Source organism: Crocuta crocuta, unplaced genomic scaffold (genome assembly GCF_008692635.1).
Source record: "Crocuta crocuta isolate KB4526 unplaced genomic scaffold, BGI_CrCroc_1.0 scaffold143, whole genome shotgun sequence".
Classification (NCBI taxonomy): Eukaryota; Metazoa; Chordata; class Mammalia; order Carnivora; family Hyaenidae; genus Crocuta; species Crocuta crocuta.
The window spans coordinates 3,909,307-3,930,159 of NW_027529175.1; the positions used below are offsets into that span (position 1 = coordinate 3,909,307).

General features: G+C 43.2%; 1 protein-coding gene across 9 annotated transcripts in view; it reads right to left on the bottom strand.

The window, feature by feature from the left end:
- EFCAB6 (EF-hand calcium binding domain 6) overlaps nt 1–20,853 on the bottom strand; it is a 239,973-nt gene that overhangs the window by 112,995 nt on the left and 106,125 nt on the right. For all 9 annotated transcript variants that reach the window (XM_077757996.1, XM_077757994.1, XM_077757995.1 and 6 more), the window contains 4 exons: nt 14,925–15,035; nt 10,569–10,674; nt 4,295–4,462; nt 1,187–1,347 (listed from right to left, as the gene is read on the bottom strand). In XM_077757996.1, coding sequence (XP_077614122.1) covers nt 1,187–1,347; nt 4,295–4,462; nt 10,569–10,674; nt 14,925–15,035 — 546 coding nt within the window. The remainder of the gene's footprint in view (nt 1–1,186; nt 1,348–4,294; nt 4,463–10,568; nt 10,675–14,924; nt 15,036–20,853) is intronic.

Consider the following 20,853-nt stretch of genomic DNA (forward strand, 5'->3'; position numbering starts at 1 on the left):
CGCCCTGTCCCCCCCGGCCCCCCCGAGCCCCCTCCAGGACCCTTTCTCTGGACTTGCTGTCACATGTCCCTCCCCTTGCCCGTGTTAACCACACTCCAGCAAACCGGCCTTTCTGCAAACGTTTGAGAAACTCAGATGAATGCAAACACCATGCTCGGCGCCTCTCCTGCTCGGGAAGCCTCGGCCTCGCCCTCCTCCCGTAAACCCCTGTTTTCCTATAAAAACCAACCACAGGGAAACTGGGCTATGAAACATGAATGTTCACAGACAGGAGACTCAGGTGGCCAACAGCTCCCGTGGACCGACCGTGTTTGGGGTCACCTGAAATCGATGTAACGTAATCAAAAGCAACAAATACAAGATTTAAGATTTTCCATTCGGGAAACTGAAAAGGAAAGAGTCAACTTTCTTCCCTGCGACTCTACTGGGCTTCCACCGAAAGCCATCTCCCAGGTCGCCGTCCCTCGTGGGACACACGGAGCAAACAGTCTCTATGGTCATGCAGCCCCGAGTTCAACGACAACAAGCTTGAGCGGACAGCAGGGTGCTCAGGTAGTGACGTGGGAGGCGTCACCCCCTGCAAGGTCCAAGCTATAGGTTCCCAAGGTCACCGCAGAGAGGCGGGCAAGGGGGCTCCGTGGCCCCAGGACAGCCGTGGGCAGGGCAGACGAGACACAGGGCAGGAGACCCGCAGGGGCCTTCACGGCACTGCTCTCTTCTGTCTCATAAGACCCCTGTCCCCGTCCAGCCCCGCTCAGCCACCACGAGACAAGTTTTAAACGGAAGTGAAACAGAGCCACCACCCCAGCCCCTCTCCACGGGCTGGCTGACCATCGCCAGACACCCGGGGAGGGAACAGCAGTATCACGAGTAAGAGCGGAGAAGCCACGGAGACCTGGGAGGGAATCGGGCTCCACAGCCTCCTGGCTACAGGACCCTGAATTGCCACGTGACCTCTCCAGACCTCGGCTTCCTTACCCCGGAGAGGAGTAACAGCCACCTTCCGTGGCTGTCGCGAGGACTATATCACGGAGCGCCTGCCAAACTCTCGACCAGCGTCCTACGTTAGTGAGGACCCAGCAAACAGCACTTAGTATCAATCCTCCCTATCAGTACTGCAAACAGGATCATAAACAGACCTGATGAAAAACGCGACACGGATTACTTCCGTTACCAAAACACTTACTTCAGTAAATGCTCAGCTGTTAAAAGGGGGCAGAAGAGGTGCATGATTTTCTGGAAATTATTTTGACCAATGAGCCCCGTGTCCTCGAGGTCATATGACTGTAGTATTTTATAGAAGGCTTGTAGATTCCTAGTAATTGAGTCGCGGACGATCTCTTCCACCTAACATAAAACAAACAAACAAACATATTTACCGAGGGGCTTATCTGCGAGCTGGGGTGGTGGCTCCCTGGGACCACGCGGGAAAGTGTTACTTACTGAATCCCACGCCAGGAAGAAAGCCATCTCGGGGTCTGCAGCCCGTGAAAACAAGATGGGAAATTAGATAGAAAACTATCTAATCGGGAAAGAGAAAGTATATAAACACAAATCACTCACCAAGGGCAGGAGGGGCTTTGGAGGCAGACGGACATGGCCTGTGAGCTTCACCCCTGATCTGACAATTAACCTTGAGATTGTGAGCACATGAGTTTGCCCACTAATCCCCACCTGGAAATGGGGATAATAGCATTTAACCTGCACTTATTTTTTAAAAAAGTGTACCCTAAACATAAAAGAAGTCTATTACCTAGCAAATAAATGCAAAATAAAACAATAATGGGATGGCATTTCTGCCTTTCAGAATGGTAAAAATGAAAAAGGAGGTAAATTGCCGGTATCGACAAGGGGTAATCTTGGATGATTTGCTAGTTACAGACCGTGGGGCAGCAGACGCACCCCTGGGGCTGGTGAGGGAACAGAGGTGGGAAAAAAACCTTAATTTTCACCGCGTTCCTCTTTGCACCTTTTGCATTTTGTTCTTTACGCATATATCCCCCTTTTCAAATAATTAAAAGCACTTAAAGAATAAAATATGTATTCTTTGACCCAATAATTCCATTTCCAGAAATCTATACTCAAAGAATACTCATAGAGTGGTGTAAAAAAGCGGGCTCCACAATATTCACTGTAGCAAAATTTATGAAAGGGGAAAAAACACCTAGGTTACAACAGGGAATTGTTACTCTGTATCTTTTAAAATCATACAGCAGAATTTTTATTAACAGTATTAACAGCATGTTAATAAGGGACAGCATGGACTGAAAAGTCATTAATTATAGGATCTCATTTTATTTTATTTTAATTTTTATTTATTTTAAGTTTATTTATTTATTTTGAGAGAGAACGTGTGTGAGTGAGGGAAGGGCAAGGAGGGAGAGAGAGAGAATCCCAAGCAGGCTCCACACTGTCAGCACAGAGGCTCAAACTCCCAAACTGTGAGATCATGCCCGGAGCCAAAATCACAAGGCAGATGGTTAACCAACTGAGCCACCCAGGCGCTCCTACAGTATCTCATTTTAAAAAAAATAGATATCATACATGAAAGTATGTATCCAACTCATCAAATCGCATACATTAAATATCTGCAGTTTTTGTATATTAATGGCAGTAAAGCTGAAAACAACACACACCAAAGTGTAACATGGCTAACAACTCCTCAGTGTTAGAATTAGTGGTGGTTTTTTTCCTTCTCTTTGCATATCTGTGTTTCCTAATTTTTCTGGTTCATTCCTATATGTTGATTCATCCACTCACCGCACTGTTTTGTGAGTGTGCCCGGGCCTGGGCAAGCCCCCATGGCCATGATGGGCCCATCTTTGTGGGGACATGACCACATAACGACACAGTTGTGACACTGTGACTGGGCAGGTGTGTGAGGCTGATGGCTGCCAGAGGTGTCACAGAGGGTCCCTGGGAAGGCACCGGGCGCCCTGAGACCTGCAGATGGCCTCAGCAGGTGAGAGGAGTATGAAAGGAATCCCGGCGGGAGCTGCAGCACCCTGAGAATGGAGGGGGACCTGGGGGCACCCGAGGACCTGTGCAGTGTGGCCCATGAGGCTTCTTGGAGCCGGGCAGCAGGGCTGGACCATGTGGACACCTTGTCAACCAGGTTAGGAAGTTCTGCTTTCTCCTAGGATCCCAGACACCTGTCGGAGGTGATGGGGTGTCGTTTACATTAAGTAAAGATCATGCCACTTGGCACGTGGAGAGCAGATGGTTTACATGCCCATATTTTGTTTTTAATGTTTTTATGTTTATTTATTTTTGACGGAGAGAGAAACAGAGTGAGCGTGGGGGAGGGGCAAAGAAGGAGACACAGAATCCGAAGCAGGCTCCAGGCTCTGAGCTGTCAGCACAGAGCCCAATGCGGGGCTTGAACTCACAAACCATGAGATCATAAGCCAAAGTTGGACAGTTCGCATACTGAGCCACTCAGGCGCCCTTCCCTCCATATTTTGTTTTCAAAGATGCTGTGTGTGGGGTTGCTGTGATGATCAGAAGCCATGATTCTCAGGAGCTAATACAGGAGCCCCACAGCAGGAGTTCAGGAAAAGGTCCAATTATCCTTTCCTGTGTGTGAGGGCCTGGGACTTACTTTTGAACTAGAACTCTAGAAGGACCAGACAACATTGGTTTAGGATGCAGTCGCCACCCTGCACAAGGTGGGCGCTCAGGATATCATAATATTGGTGAAAAGCTAATTTGCACCTGCTAAAAGAAGTCTGTAACAAACATTTCAACAAGAATCGCCCAATGCCTATCAAATGCATTACCTGACACTAATCTAATTTTTTAAAGTTCTTAAAATGTTTAAGTGCTAATAGCTATTAAAATTACAAAAACATTTCTGATAATAAAATTATGTTAGCCTTTTGGTCAAAAGAAAAGCAAGTATTCGTCATTAGAGGCAATAAACAGTTACTTTTTAAAATGGGAAACTAATACGAAAACTCTTAATGAGAAGCAGAGGAATAATTTACAAACATGCCCGTGTACAAGAAGGGCCCTACAAATGCGCTATGAAAAGAAAGTGAATATATAGGTACCCTCGTTCTAGGATGGCTTTCCAGAAAACGTCAAACAGCACCCTTGAATAAGATTTAGACACCAAGAGTTAAAATCAAATGACTCAAACACTTAACTCTTCCTTAAAGTGAAAATCAACCCAGCTGAAAAATGTGTAGTCATTTACTTAAGACCAATTTCCCCTTCATCCCGTATTTCACCAAGAATACTTCATTTCCTGCCATAAAGGGAAAATCAAATGTGACGTTGTTATAAAACTCACCTCAGGGTTCTCTTCAAGCAGATGGGCGAAGGTGTTGACGTTGACCCCTCCGGTGCCCTCAGGGTCAAGCGTCTGCATTAGTTCTTTGAATTCTGAATCACTGATTTTTACAACCTCGCAATTTAGAATATGTCGCAATTCTTCCCCTGGTATCCGTCCATCGGGTTGCTGAGCATGAGAGTGTATATAAGGGAATTTTTTTAGGAGAAGGGAAAAGGAAGGAAACACATTATATATGAATTAAACATCACTGAATGAAGAGTGAGCTCTGGCTCGATTGATGATGAAGCGAGAATCCCTCCGGTGGTGGTCACTGTGTAACACTGTGAGCCAAGAGCTGTGGGGGGTGGGGCGGGGGCAGGGGGACACTGGGACCCTGCAGGGGCCGCTCCCACAATGCCTCTGTCAGGACACAGGCAGGAGAGGGCCCCAAGAGAGGAGAGCGGCCCACCCTGCGGGCACACGCTGACCCCCTCCTCGGGACAGGCTGAGTGCTGGCGGTGACAGCTCCTCCTGCCCTGTCCACACCTGAGGGCTATGTGGCTCAGCCGTGCAGGGCACACAACTTCCCAGCAATTCAATTAACAACTTGCCAATTTCCTAAAAATATTAATGATGCTTATTTTCACTACCACCAACCGCATCAATTACATAAATGGACAATTACTTAGCAAGAAAAATCTCAGCCACGCTGCATAAAGAAAACATATTATCAGTAAAATACTGTGAGGCAAATTCTTCCCCCAGAATAAAAAATCACCAATAAGTAAATTAAATATCAAAATTAAGAGATACTGTTTCCTGGAAAAAAAAAAAACGGGGGAAGAAGCCCTACCTCCTCACAGAGAGATAGTGGGAATATTAACGTGGCAGAGCAACTCGCTAAGTGACAAAGCAGTGTGTAAATGTCAGCCGTGACTTTGGGGTCCAAAGCCAGAAACGGATACAAGGTTGTCTCAGGGAAAATTAGATAATTTAGAGGAACATATACCTGCTTATTTTTTAGTCTGGGAAGATAATCAAATTTTTACTATCCAAATAGGACAGCTGTGATTTTCAATAAGTGTAGAGCATTGTGCAACCATTAACCACCATCTGGTTCCAGAGCATTCTCATCACCTCGAGAGAAACCTCAAGTGTCCACTTGCAGCCGCTCCCCACTACCATCCCTGACCTAAGGCATCCGATCTATTTGCTGTCTGTCCGTGTTTGCTTTTGTTCTGGATATTTCATGTAAACAGAAGCATACAATATATGCATCAGTAGGCACTTCGCATCTGGCTTCTATCACGTGGTGTGACGTTTTTGCGGTTCAATCCAGGATGCGTCATGGATCGGTATTTTGTTCCTTGTTATTCCTGTGATGATTCCACTGTATGCGGCTATGCCACCTTTTGTTTATCTTACCACAAGTAGGTGAACATTTGGATCACTTCCAGTCTGGAGGTTATGAGTAACATTGATACGAACATCTGTACACAATTCTTCATGTGGACAAATGTTTTTACTTGGGCAGCTACCTGCGAGAGGAATTGCTGGGTCAGGTGGTCAATTTCTGTTTCCATGTTAAAGAAACAACCATGTTGTTTCAATAGTAGCTGCACCATTTTCTATTTCCACCAGGAGGAGAGTGCGAATTCCATTTCCAAATCCCTGTCAACACTTACTGCTGCCTTTGTGAGTTGATTGTCACCATAAACTAGTAAGTGGTGTGCCAGCATGCTTCTGATTCACATTTCTCTGATGTCTAATGATGTTGGCCATCTTTTCATTTGCTCGTTGGCCACTCATATGTCTCCTTTTAAAAATTTTTAATGTTTATTTTTGAGAGAGAGAGAGAGAGACAGAGTGTGAGTCGGGAAGGGACAGAGAGAGAGGGAGACACAGAATCTGAAGCAGGCTCCAGGCTCTGAGCTCTCAGCATAGAGCCAGACTTGGGGCTCCAACTCATGAACCATGTGATCATGACCTGAGCCAAAGTCGGACACTCAACTGGCTGAGCCACCCAGGCATCCCTTTTATGTATTCTTTGATGAAATGTCTATTCAAATATTTTGCCCATTTTTTACATTCAGTTGTCCCCTTATTGAGTTCGAAGAGTTCTTATATAGTTTCCTTGCAAGTCCTTTACCCAATATATAATTTGCACTTATTTTCTCCCAGAATGTGGCTTAATGGTATCATTTGAAGCACAATTTTTTATTTATGATGATTCCAGTTTATGGGGTTTTCCCCCCTTTATGGATCATGCTATTAGTGTCCTAAGAAATACTTGCCTAACATGGGTCACAGAGATTTACACATATGCCTTCTTCTAAGAGTTTTGTCATTTTAACTCTCATATTTAGGTTTATGGCCCATTTTTTGTTGTGTATGGGGTAAGGTAGTTCATCTTTTTGTATATGGCTATCCAGTTATCTCAGGACCATTTGTGGGAAGGATGATCCTTTCTCCCGCTGATCTTGCCAAAGATGAATTGACCATAAATGTCAAGGTTGGCAACCTTTACATTTCCATATGAATTTTAAGATCAATTTTTTAATTTCTGCAATAAAAGACAGTTGAAAAAAATGGGGTGCCTGGTTGGCTCAGTTGGTTGAGCATCCAACTTCAGCTCAGGTCATGATCTCAAAGGTTCATGAGTTCGAGCCCCACTCTGAGCTCTGTGCTGACAGCTGGGAGCTTGGAGCCTGCTTTGTATGGATTCTGTATCTCCCTCTCTCTCTGCCCCTCTCCTGCTCATGCTTTGTCTCTCTCTCAAAAATAAATAAACATTAAAGAAATAGTTGGCATTTCAACAGGGTTTGCATTGAACCTGTTGAATCTGTAGATCAGTTTGGAGAGAATTGCCATCTTATACTATTGAGTCTTCCAATCCATGAATGTGGAATGCATCTTCATTTATTAACATTTTATTTAATTTCTTTTAATAGTGTTTTGTAATTTACAGTGTACAAGTCTGGCACTTTTGCTAAACTTCCTACTAGGTATTTTACTATGAATGGAATTGCTTTCTGAAGTTCCTTTTCAGATTGTCCACTGCTAGTTGCTAGAAAGAGAACTGATTTTTTTATATTGCTCTTATATCCTACAACCTTGATGAACTCATTTATTATTTGTAGAAGTTTGTGTGTGTCCACGTGTAAGGACAGTTTACTTCTTGCTCTCCAACCTGGATGCCTTTTATTTCTCTTCTTTCAGGATTGCACTGTCCAGAGCTTCAGTACAGTGTCACAGAGAAGTAGCAAAAGCTGACATTTTGTGTTTTTCATGATCTTGGGGGAAAGTATTCAGTCTCTTATCATTAACTATGCTGTTAGCTCTGGGTTCACTGTAGATGCCTTTCATCACTGTAAGGAACTTCCTTGTTCACCTTGGTTTGCTGAAAGTTATCAGAAAACAGTGTTGGATTTTCAAATCCTTTTCCTACATCTTTCAAGATGATCATGTGGCTTTTTCCTTAATTCTATTAATATTGTATACCATATTCATTGATTTTTTTGGAAGTCAAACCAACCGTGCAATCCTGGGATAAATCCCACATGGACATTGCATTTAATCTTTTGTTTGTGTTGCTGAATTTGGTTCCTGATGTCTTGCTGAGAATTTCTGCAATAATATTCATGAAGGATATTGGTTTTTGGTTTTCTTTTCTTATGATCTCTTTGTCTGGCTTTAGAATTAAAGTAGTATCTGCCTCAGAGAATGAGTTGGGAGGCATTCCTTCCTCCTATATTTACCAAAAGCTTGTGAAGGATTATTATTTCTACAAGTGATCTTTGTAATCTTCAATGTAGAGAATTTGCATTTTTATTAGGTATATTTCTAGGCATTTGATATTTTTAAATAATATTATTAGAAATGATATTTTAAAGATTATTTTCTGATTATTGCAGCTTATATAAATAATATTGATCTTTGAACACCGACCTAACTTCTATTATTAATTCTAGTATTTTCTGGAAGATTCTTGCCGACTTTCTACTGAGAAAATCATGTGGGCTGCAAATAATGACACTGAGAACAAGAGTGGGTGAACAGGCAGGGTATAAATTGTTTCTGGGTGACAGAAAGTGAGCCACACCAGGCTTCAATATAAGTGATCGAGGTGACTGGGTCCGCTCAGAGGGAAGGTGGTGGCGTGTGGAAATAGCACAGATAACTACTTAGGATCCATGACTTGGAGCAGATCTAAAGCTGTCTTTCTTTCTGTAATAAGTCTGCATCCCTCTCTACAGCAGGAGAGGGCCTGGCTTCCCACTGCTGTCCTCTGCAGCCAGGCAGAAATGCCCTCTCCTGCCTAGTCCTGGCTCTCTCCCTCTGCCCTCCTCCTTCCAGGTCCCAGAACGTGCCCAGGATCAAGGCACAAGGCACATGTGGTGGTGGTGGGGGTGGTGTTGGAAATCCCACATGGCAGCCAGCAACTCCCAAGGCATCAGATGGTCACTGCTGTTCTGTGACACTCCAGAGTGTGAGCTCATCATTGGCAAGGCCTCTGCATTACTCATCTGTGTGTTCAGCGTTCGGGCCCACGGCAGGCATGGCCCAGCGTGGGCGGGCACTCGATTCCTCACCCGTACAACGTGTTTGTTGATCAGTTCTGTTTGTGAAACACTACATCAATGACTGTTAAACAGTCCAATATTTGGAACAGTTGGCGTTAGTACAGTCCTCCATTAACGGAGATGAGATTTCACTATTTTTAATTAAATTACTTCAATATACCATGAGGCGCTGAGGCAGGTAAACACTCAAAAGCCTTCATTTATGTCCAAGAGGAGGCCCAGCCGGCACCCTCGCAGGCGGCTCTGCCCAGGGTTGCAGCGGGCCTCTCTGCAGCAGCTGGTTTGAGTCCCGCCTCCACCGCTCCCTAGCCGGGAGCCTAAGGCTGGGTACTTGATAACTGATGGTGCCCTTTCCAACTCAGCAAATGAGGGCAAAATGAAAGGATCAACGAGATAATGATAGTGTCTGCCTCACAGAGGTGTGTAGAGGCGGAAGCAAGGGAAGACAAGTAAATCACATAAGACAGTGCCTGGCACATGGTAAGCACACATTATATTATTGTTCATTCAGTATAAGAGACCAGGTCATATAGTTCTAAAGATTAATTAGAAGAGGCAGACTAGCTAAAATACACCCCCAGGAAAACAGAACCCCAAATCTCTGAGTCTACACTAGGCTCAGAAACCTGAAGCAGTGGCATTCTAGATTGACAGAGAGAGGAGTTGCCGCCTCCAGCACAGACAGCAAACCTCCGAACCTTGAGGTCTGCCTCCAGGCCATGTGGGCTCCTTCCCAGAATGCTGCCCTATAGCTGTCCCATAGGAAGGCTGATGCTGAGGCTGAGTACCTCCTCTTCTGTACCCAGTCAAATTTGAGTCCGAGGCAAAACAGTTCACTGGATTCCTCTGTATTTTCTAGATTCGGTTGTCGAAGGTACTTAGTAAATAGCAAACTTGTGTTGGGCGCCTGGGTGGCTCAGTCAGTTGAGCGTGTGACTTCGGCTCGGGTCATGATCTCACAGTTTGTGGGTTCAAGTCCCATGTCAGGCTCTGTGCTGTCAGTTCGGAGCCTGGAGCCTGCTTCGGATTCTGTGTCTCCCTCTCTCTCTGCCCCTCCCCCACTCATGCACATGTGTGTGCTTGCGCTCTCTCTCTCTCTCTCTCTGCCTCTCAAAAATAAATAAATATTAAAAAAATTTTAAATAGCAAACTTGAGAAAATGTTGCATGTTCCCAAAGTATCCAAATGCTATTGTCAAAATAAATATTAAGGTAGGACAGGAGCTAATATTTAAAGCAAGCTACAAATTCGTGAATGAGCCCCCTTTTGCAGTACAATCAAATCCTTAAATAGGCTCATTGGAACACAGAGAAGTTTCCTGTGATGGGCTACACATTGTTAGGAACCCACACCCTCTGGGCTGGGGTGGGGAAGGTGTAAGAGGTGGAGATTACTCGTTACACAGTGAAAGATGGGCAGTCACTGCATCCTTAGTGACCTTGCCACGCACCGTTCTCATCCCCTGGCATCTCCCTCACCTCAGTTCATGACATTTTATGTTATCTGATCTCCCCAACCACATCCAACTGCTGAGGTGGGGCCCTATATCCCTAAGCACTCAGGATAATTGCTAGCTTCTAACAAGAGCTCAGAAAATGTTTGTTGGATGGATAAATGGATGAATATACAGTTTTTATTGGGCTTGTTCTGAGTGTTCGCATTCTGAGAAACAATGAGGTTTTCACCAGGGAAGGGGTTCCAAATCTTACGGTGCTGGCGTTCAGTAGCGCTTTCTTCAATGATGCGTAGTGATCCTTGTGTCTAGATAACTTTGTGAGAATGTTTTCCTTGTGAGATTGATTTCTAGTGGTGAGGCTACAAGGGGATGAAGAGAAAAACAGGAATAAGGTTACGTTCTTGAACTCTGTTCTTCCTTAATGCAAAAAAACCCAAAAAAACAAAAAAAGGTGACTTCCAACCATCACAATGCTTTATTTATGGATGATTCTTCTTCCTGAAAGTGTAATGTGCTTGTGCAGGCCCACCCATCACTCGGGCAGTGCAGTACCTGATAGGGGAAAGTGTATGGATGCCATCAACCCGGCTGCGCCATCTTTCTCCATTTCCCATGCCAGCTAACTGTGGCCAGCCATCTCGCCAGTCTATGGCTCTGGTCTCAAAAGATGCCAGGAAAGAGATCACATCACTGCTGAGACTGTCGCCTCCCTGTGTGTAGGGGGAGCGCACTGAGGCACACTCACCCACACAATAAGTGAGGGCACATGCTTCTCATGTTAAAATGGTGGGAATGTCAACCTTAACAATCTCCCACTCTCGGTTGACAACGGCCATGCCACTGACATCATCAGACCCCTCTCCCTTTCTTGCCTCTTGCATCCATCCCCTGAGTGCAGGTCCATCGGCCTGCACGTGTGTTCCTGAAGGCCTATGACCACCCCACTCTCCACCGTGGACTCTGATCAGAAGAGGGCTGCAGAATCTTGTAACACAAATCTACAGATACCCTTGCCGGCCTCAGCTTTTCAATGTTCAGTTGGACAGGATGATGTTTCCCACTAAATAAAGAACAAGGGGCACATGGGTAGCTCAGTCAGTTAAGCGATCGACTCTTGATTTAGGCTCAGGTCATGATCCCAGCCAGGGCTGTGGGATTGAGCCCCATGTTGAGATCAGTGTGAGCAGGGAGTCTGCTTAAAAGACCCATAGATCAATGAAACAGAACAGAGAACTCAGGAATGGACCGACCAACATATGGTCAACTAATCTTCAACAAAGCAGGAAAGAGCATCCAATGGAAAAAAGACAGTCTCTTTAGCAAATGGTGCTGGGAGAACTGGGCAGCGACATGCAGAAGATGAACCTGGACCACTCTCTTACACTATACACAAAACTAAACTCAAAATGGATAAAAGACCTAAATGTGAGACAGCAAACCATCAAAACCCTACAGGCAGCAAACTCTTTGACCTCGGCCACAACAACTTCATAATTGACATGGGTCCAGAGGCAAGGAAAATAAATGCAAAAATGAACTATTGGGACCTCATCAAGATAAAAAGCTTCTGCACAGCGAAGGAAACAATCAACAAACCTAAAAGGCAACTGATGGAATGGGAGGAGATATTTGCAAATGACATATCGGATAAAGGGTTAGTATCCAAAATCTATAAAGAACTTATCAAACTCAACACCCAAAGAACAAAAAATCCAGTGAAGAAATGGGCAAAAGATATGAATAGACACTTCCCCAAAGAAGACATCCAGATGGCAACAGACACATGAAAAGATGCTCAACATCACTCATCATCAGGGATATGCAAATGAAAACCACAATGAGAATTACCTCCCACCTGTCAGAATGGCTAACATTAACAACTCAGGCAGCAACAGATGCTGGCAAGAATGTGGAAAAAGAGGAACCCTTTTGCACTGTTGGTAGAAATGCAAAATGGTGCAGCCACTCTGGAAAACAGTGTGGAGGTTCCTCAAAAAATTAAAAATAGAACTGTCCTATGACCCAATAATTGCACTACCAGAAACTTATCTAAAGGATTCAAAAATGCTGATTTGAAGGGGCACATGCACCCCAATGTTTATTGAAGCACTATCAACAATAGCCAAATTATGGAAAGANGATGGAACTGAACAACATGGATGGAACTGAAGGATATTATGCTAAGTGAAATAAGTCAGAGAAAGACAGATATCATATGATTTCACTCATATGTGGAATCTGAAAAACTCCACAGATGAACATAGGGGAAGGGAAAGAAAATTAAGATAAAAACAGAGAGGGAGGCAAACCATAAGAGACTCTTAAATACAGAGAACAAACGATGGGGGTGGGCCAGGGTGGGGGTTAGGGTTAAAAGAGTGATGGACATTAAGGAGGGCACTTTTTGGGATGAGCAGTGGGTGTGATGTGTAACAGATGAATCACTGGGTTCTACTCCTGAACCCAAGACTACACTGTATGTTAGCTAACTTGAAAATAAATAAATAAACACATAAGAAAAAAGCTTCTCCTTCTCTCTTTGCCCCTCTCCCCCACTCATGCTCTTTCCCTCTTTCTAAAATAAAAAAAAGAAAGAAAGAATGATAGTGAATCAGCTCAACAGTTCTCAGATTCGTTTGGGGGATTTTATTGCTGCATCCACACAGCTATCTTAGCTTTTTCCAGTTGTACAAAAATCTATAAACACACACACACACACACACCTATGACCATTTGTAAGAAATATATAAAGTAGCAGAACTCCTGTGTCTGAGTTGCTCATGTGATTCACCAGAACCTGGCACAGGAATGAATGGATACTTCCACAATAATTATTACCTTCTACAGTCCGCCGACGCTGGGCCCAGTAGTTCTTTGGTGTGTGTTGGGGGAAGGGGCAGAGGGTACCGTCCTCCACACTGTGGGATGGTTAGCGGCAAACCAGGCCACTGCCTACTAGGTATCAGCGGTCCCCCCGGCCCCAGCTGTGACAACCCAAAATGTCTCTGGGTGGCTGGGATTGCCCCCCATTGAGAATCACTGTTTAAACTTTATTTTGAGAGAGAGGCAGAGACAGAGAGAAAGGCAGAGAGAGAGAGACAATCCTAAGCAGGCTATCGGCTCAGAACATGATGTGGGGCTTGATCTCATGACCTTGAGATCATGACCCGAGCCAAAATCAAGAGGTGGACACTTAACCAACAGAGTCACCCAGGGACCCTGAAAATCACTGTTTTAAAGTAAATGAAACTCACATTTTAATTCTCTCCTGTCTTTCAGATAAGAAAATCATAAAAAACACGGGGCGCCTGGGTGGCTTAGTCGGTTAAGCATCCAACTTTCGCTTGGGTCATGATCTCGCGGTTCGTGGGTTCGAGCCCCGCGTCGGGCTCTGTGCTGACTGCCAGCTCAGAGCCTGGAGCCTGTTTCAGTCTGTGACTCCCTCTCTCTCTGACCCTCCCCTGCTCACGCTGTCTCTCTCTCTCTCTCTCTCCTAGAAATAAATAAAACCTTTAAAAAAAAAAAAAAAAAAAAATAAGCAGAGTTGTATCCCAGGAACGGAGTCAGGGGTGGAGGGGTGGGGGAGGGATCTCTACGTGGAAGGCCAGTAGAGATCTCTACATGCCAGGGCAGTTCACCCAATATTCATAAATCTCTGAGACAGGGAGAGGACCTAGTGAAATGGGAATCAGCTCAGCAGCCCCACGACCCGGGCCCAGGGATGTCGGAATGGCAAGGTGCCCGTGGGAGCAGCCTGCTGGGGATGCACACGGACCAGGCGGCAGGTCCAGGCTCCTTCCCTCCTTGCCCGTGCGGCCTCTGACATGCTGCTCACTATTCTGATGCTCTATTTTTCTCATATTTTACTTTACGACAGAGCATAGCGCTCTCAATGAACGTGCTGAGATTATGAAGCCTGGTTTTTTCTTTAAGATTTATAGAGGGCGATCGATACAGGGTACATGTCAACATAAATAAAATACTTCTTAGAGCAAAAGCTTAAATTCTAAAATGTCATATTATTAAGTACTTTTTTTACATTTTGGGCCCCAACGCAATTTATATGATAATGTAAATCTGAAGTTAGAATAGACATTAGAATGAAAACAGAAATAATGGCGCTCAAGGCGAATAATTCCCCTGACCCACGATATCTGCACCAGGCAGAGAGGGGTCGGGAAACAAATGTGGATTGCTCCTTTCTGGATAACACTTAACAAAACATGCTTACCACAATTTCCCAAGAATACACTCAAAGCACAGTGTAACGCTAGCAGTGTTGATGTGCGTACATACAACATTCAATCTCCGTTTCTGCCTCCTCCACTCACTAAGCAGAAGATCTAGTTAATACTTATACTCTTAAGTTTTCATCTAGAAACAGGAATAATAATTATACCCATCTTATAGTTTAAGGCCATTTTAAATAAGAATACTGTATGGGAAATAATTGATGAATGGTAAATCACAAGATAGAGTTCATAATTATCCAATGAAGACTGATTTGTCATTTAAAACATGAAGAAAAAGTAATTCAGATATTCTCTAACCTTTTCCAGATGATAATAGGTGTAACTAAAATTTAGTTCTTTTTTTTTTTTCCACATACCTGTTTCTTTTGGTCTGGGGGACTGTATTGATGGCCTCCACCCACTGGGACTCATAAAGTGAGGTTATGAATCGTTTCCAGTTGACTTTAGTGGTGGCTTTGAGTCCAAATCTGGGTTTAAAAAAAATCAAAATACTTTTAAAATATTTTTCCTATAATGCTTCATGGATTAAGTGTTTAATATTGAACTGAAGAGTGCAGCAATGAATGTATATGAAGTTTCAAATCGAAGCTAAACAAAAAGATAATTTAGTAAAATAGTACCACTAACTGACTCTTAAAAAAGCAAGGAAAATCAAACTGATTCTACATCTCCTTGTTTCTCTACTCCCTTAGTGGTAGGTAGCATTCAGTTGAAGGAGGAAACAAAGGAATTTGATTAAAATTCTCACGTCCACAAGATCATTCTTTCGGAGTCACTGTTTGGAGAGCTTAGTCACCGTGGGAGACAGAGTAAAGGCTCAGGGCACGTCCACTTCCTAATCCCTGCGATCGATGAATGTCGTCTAGGGTGGCACAAAGGGACTGTATGGGTGTGATTAAGGGTGCGGCGATGGGAGGGGACCCGGGCTAACCAGGAATCCAGGGGCGCTGATCTAATCACAGGAGTTCTTCGTATCAGAGAGCTTCTCCCGGCTGTGGCCAGAAAAGATGTGAGTACAGGAGAAGGGCCAAGGAGGTGAGTGGAGACGCAGGAAGGGCCACGCGCCCAGGAACGCAGGTGCCTCTAGAAGGCGACAGAGGCAAGAAACAGACTCCATTTCTCCCCTCGGCCTGCGCGGCTTTGTCATGGCACCAACCAAAAACGAGTACAGATGTGAATCACAGCAGGAATAAGTAGCTGGAAAATTGATGAAAAGCAAATGGCCAAAGCTAACATGGCCCCACAACCTGGGCCCAGGGATGTCGGAACGGCAAGGTGCCCGCGGGAGCAGCCTGCTGGGGACACAGACGGACCAGGCGGCAGGTCCAGGCTCCTTCCCTCCTTGCCCGTGTGGCCTCTGACACAGTACTCACTATTCTCTACTTTTCTCATCTATAATATCCTCCACTGGCAGGGGTGGGGGAGGGGGGGTTCTAAGGATTAAAGCTACTGATCTCAAAGCCCCCACTGCAGTACTAGATCACCAGCAAGTGTTCAATTACATACCCCACCTCCCACTGCCCATGTGACCTACCCACTAAGTGTCACCCACACTTCCATAACAGGGGGGCAAAAAGAATTTGGGCTAAGATCCTTAAACAACAGACACAAGATGCAAAAGTGAGGGTCGCCACAAGACAGACTGCCTTTTTGACGGCTAAAACTAGTGGCTGTGAGGGAACTGGTTTCGTGGGGATCAGATGTGGGCCACGGGAGAACGTATCGGCACGCATGTGTCTACGCACAAACACACACGGAGTGCTCCAGCTCTTCAGCTCAGGGTTATGCTCCTCCTTGCCCTAGCCCTTTATATTTGCTGCTTCCTTTCCCAAATGCCAAACTCCCCATGATACGTCCCATTCTTAACTAATTCTACTCCTCTTTCAAGCTCAACTGAATCATTACGTTCTCAAGGAAGCCTTTTCCGATGTCCATAACCAAGGCTTTTTGCCCTGTTAGCCTGTCCCATAGCACTATGCCTCCTTCCCTTATAGCATTTATCATGAAGGATTAATATGATTAGCATCTGTCACTATGGATTAATATTGTTAGCATTCATTGCTAAGAATGAGTATTACTAGCATTTATATTTATATAGCATTTATATAGCAGAGCACTTTGGCCATGATTATGATTATAGCACCTAATACTTGAAAAATGGTTATTACTTATGCTTCTGCTGTGAGCACCATATATGTGCTCATGAGAATGAGACACATTGATTGACTGATTTTCATTAGGTATACATGACAACATCTAAGGAGACGGTGACAGTGGTCTAATGCCTTGCTGTTCACATACAAAACAGTTTTACCTTTCATTCTTGGCCTTCCTTCCCCACGTTGCTCACAATTTTGATAGAGTTTGTTAATGCTATATATTTCCACCTTAGATTTTAGCAAGTTAGAAATTAATTTTCTGGGGTGCCTGGGAGGCTCAGTCGGTTAAGCGTCTGACTTCGGCTCAGGTCATGATCTCGTGGTTCGTGGGTTCGGGCCCCTCATCGTGCTCTGTGCTGACAGCTCAGGGCTGGAGCCTGCTTCGGATTCTGTGTCTCCCTCTCTCTCTGACCCTCCCCTGCTCACGCTCTCTCTCTCTTTCAGAAATAAATAAAACATTTAAAAAAATTTTTAATTAATTTTCTATAATGGAAACAGTGGGTCTCCTGTTAAACACAGAATCAGCTTCATATGCTATGTTTAGGATATTACTTGCTCTTTGGAAAAAACATCATATTAGATCTTCAGCCCATCCCCTATACTAAAATTAATTCAAAATAGGTGAGGAAGTGAAATGTAAAAATAAAAACCACTAACAAAGGAAAATCTAGGTCTACATTCATCTAGTATTTGAATAAGAATGGGTTTTTAAGCAATATTTAAGACGGGAAATCACAAACTTCCCTATTTAATGAAATTAACATAAAAAATTTCTGTACACTAGAGGGGCGCCTGGGTGGCTTAGTCAGTTAAGCGTCCGACTTTCGCTTAGGTCATGATCTCGCGGTTCGTGGGTTCGAGCCCCGCGTCGGGCTCTGTGCTGACTGCCAGCTCAGAGCCTGGAGCCTGTTTCAGTCTGTGACTCCCTCTCTCTCTGACCCTCCCCTGCTCACACTGTCTCTCTCTCTCTCTCTCTCCTAGAATAAATAAAACATTAAAAAAAAATTAAAAAAAAATTTCTGTACACTAGAAATATTGAAACAAAATTTAAGAGCCAAAACCCAGGTGGCTCAGTCAGTTGAGCATCTGGCTCTTGATCTCAGCTCAGTTCTTGATCTCATGGTCATAGGTTCAAGCCCCGTGTTGGGCTCCACACCTCCTTAAAAAATAAAGCCAAAAAACAGATTTATAAAGTTATCTAATTTAAATATGCATAATATAGAGGTGATTTTCTTAAAACATAAAGCACTTATACAAATTAATATAAAAATACTAAAACTTGATTTCTTCTTCCAGTTTTGGGGGAGTACGATCCTACCAGACAAATCCTCCTGCAGACAGTCACAATAAACTCTGGGCATAATACCAAAAGCAGTTACCTAAAAGCACTACAGGGTGAACATAAATGGGCACACTCTGGTTGGGAGTCCATGCTGAGAGGGGTATAGTTGTGAAGAGGACCCATGCTTTCAGCCTGGTGCTAGGTGCTATAGCCATGAGAGGTGGCAAGGGTACTGGTAAAAAAAAAAAAAAAAGTAGCCTTATGACCTGGAAAACTAGAAGACAAAACCCAGGTGAGCCAAAACCCCTAGAGAGAAAGTTAAAATCCTGGAAGAGCCAAAGAGGGACCCCTAAGCTCTGTCCTACCACATTTCTGACTGGCTTTGAATCTCACATGATCAGAACCTACTCAAAATAGCTTAGCTAAACACAGAAGATATGAACTAAGATTAGAGCTGCCACCCAAGAAACAGAGTATTAAGTTTTAGTCCAACCAAGACAACTACCTTGTGAAAATGAAAGAAATAATATTTATTGAAAAACTAATAACAACAAAATTTAGAGTCTTCATGATTTGATATTTGAAATGTTGAGGACAGAATATAAAATTATACAGCGTATTTAAAAAACAAACAGGAAGACGGGACATTACTAGGGAGAAAAGTCTGACATACAGACAACTGGAATCACATAAGGAGAGGAAAGAAAGAACGGCGCAGAAAAGAATACTTGAGGACAGGCCAAAATTTCCCCAAATTTGATTAAAGATATCCACTTACAGATTAAGATGCTGAACAAACACCAAGTAGAATACACATGAACAAGGCTGTGCCAAGGCACATTACAAGGTCAAATTCAAAGAGTAAATTTTGAATACAAAAGAGAAAAATTACTCATTACATTCAGGAGGACATTTTAACAGATGACTTCTCATCCAAAATCATGGAAGCCGAAAGAAGTGGAACAACATCATGAAGGGCTGAAAAAGAAAGAACTTACCCAAGACTTTTTCATCTAAGAAAATGTCCTTCAAAAATGAAGGGTACATGAAAACATTTCTAATTTAAAAAATTTTTTATGTTTATTTATTTCTGAGAGAGAGAGAACACAAGTGGGGAAGGGACAGAGAGAGAGGGAGACACAGTATCTGAAGCAGACTCCAGGTTCCAAGCCTTCAGCACAGAGTCCAACAAGGGGCTGAAACTCACAAACCGTGAGATGATGACCTGAGCTGAAGTCAGATGCTTAACCAACTGAGCCACCTAGATGCCCCAAACCATTTCTAAATAAAAGAAAGCTAATGGAATCCATCTTTAGCACACCGGTGCCTCAATAAAGAAGTTCTTTGGGCTACTGGGAAGTGATATCAGATGGAGACCTCAACGCTTCAGGAAAGAATGAGGAAAGTGTCAAAAATGGCAAATATTTGGGGCACCTGGGTGGCTCAGTCAGTTAAGCGTCCAACTTTGGCTCAGGTCATGATCTCACAGTCTGTGGATTTGAGCCCCACTTCAGGCACCGTGCTGTCAGCTCAGAGCCTGCAGCCTGTTTCAGATTCTGTGTGTGTGTCTCTCTCTCCCCCTCCTCAGCTCGTGCTCTGTCTCTCTCTGTCTCAAAAATAAATAAACATTCAAAAAATGGTAAATAGTTGGAAAAAATACAAGAGTCTATTATTTTTGCTTTTTCTCTTCTTAATTTATTTACAGACACTTAAAGCAAAAAAGTGATAGCACTGTTTTGTGGAGTTTATAACATAGGTCAGTATAATTCATATAATACCCACAGTATAAAGAGCACAGTGGAGCAGGCCAGGGACTTATATGGTCACATAGGTTCTACATCTTATGTGAAGTGGTACAGTGTTTACTGGATGTAGGCTGGGAGCAGGTAAAGTTGTATACTATAATCCCCATGAAAAATTATGTAAAGAAGTATAACTAAAAAGACTATAAGAAAATTAAAATGGAATTCTAAAAAATATTCCGACATGATACTCTACATAGAAAACCTGACAGACTCCACCAGAAGCCTACTAGAACTGATCCATGAATTCAGCAAAGTTGCAGGGTACAAAATCAACGTACAGAAATCGGTTGCATTTTTATACACCAACAATGAAGCAACAGAAAGAGAAATCAAGAAACTGATCCCATTCACAATTGCACAAAAAAATATAAAATACCTAGGAATAAACCTAACCAAAGATATAAGAGATCTATATGATGAAAACTATAGAAAACTTACGAATGAAATTGAAGAAGACACAAAGAAATGGAAAAACATTCCATGCTCATGGATCAGAAAAATAAATATTGTTAAAATGTCATTACTACCCAAAGCAATCTACACATTGATTAGCCAAAGTAATACTGAAGAAGAAAACCAAAACAGGAGGCATCACAATCCCAGACTTTAGCCTCTACTACAAAGCTGTAATCATCAAGACAGAATGGTATTGGCACAAAAACAGATACATAGACCAATGGAATAGAATAGAGAACTCAGAATTGGACCCAAAAATGTATAGCCAACTAATCTTTATTCCAAATATCTGAAAAAAAAAAAAACAAATATCTGAGAAGAAGGCTGAAGGAAAAGAGAAAATAAAAAACAAAAAAAAACAAATAAAGGGAGATCCAAATCCAAATATATCAATAATTACTTTAAATATTAATGGACCAAACACTTCAATTGGATTTTTTTCAAAAAAGACCCAAATTTATGCTGTCACAAAAAAAGGCACATTTAATATAAAGACACAGATAGGTTGACTAAAAAAAGCACATTACCTTAAACCACATGACAAGGTCAACCTCAACGGTACTTTACCCCTGTGATCTTCCTT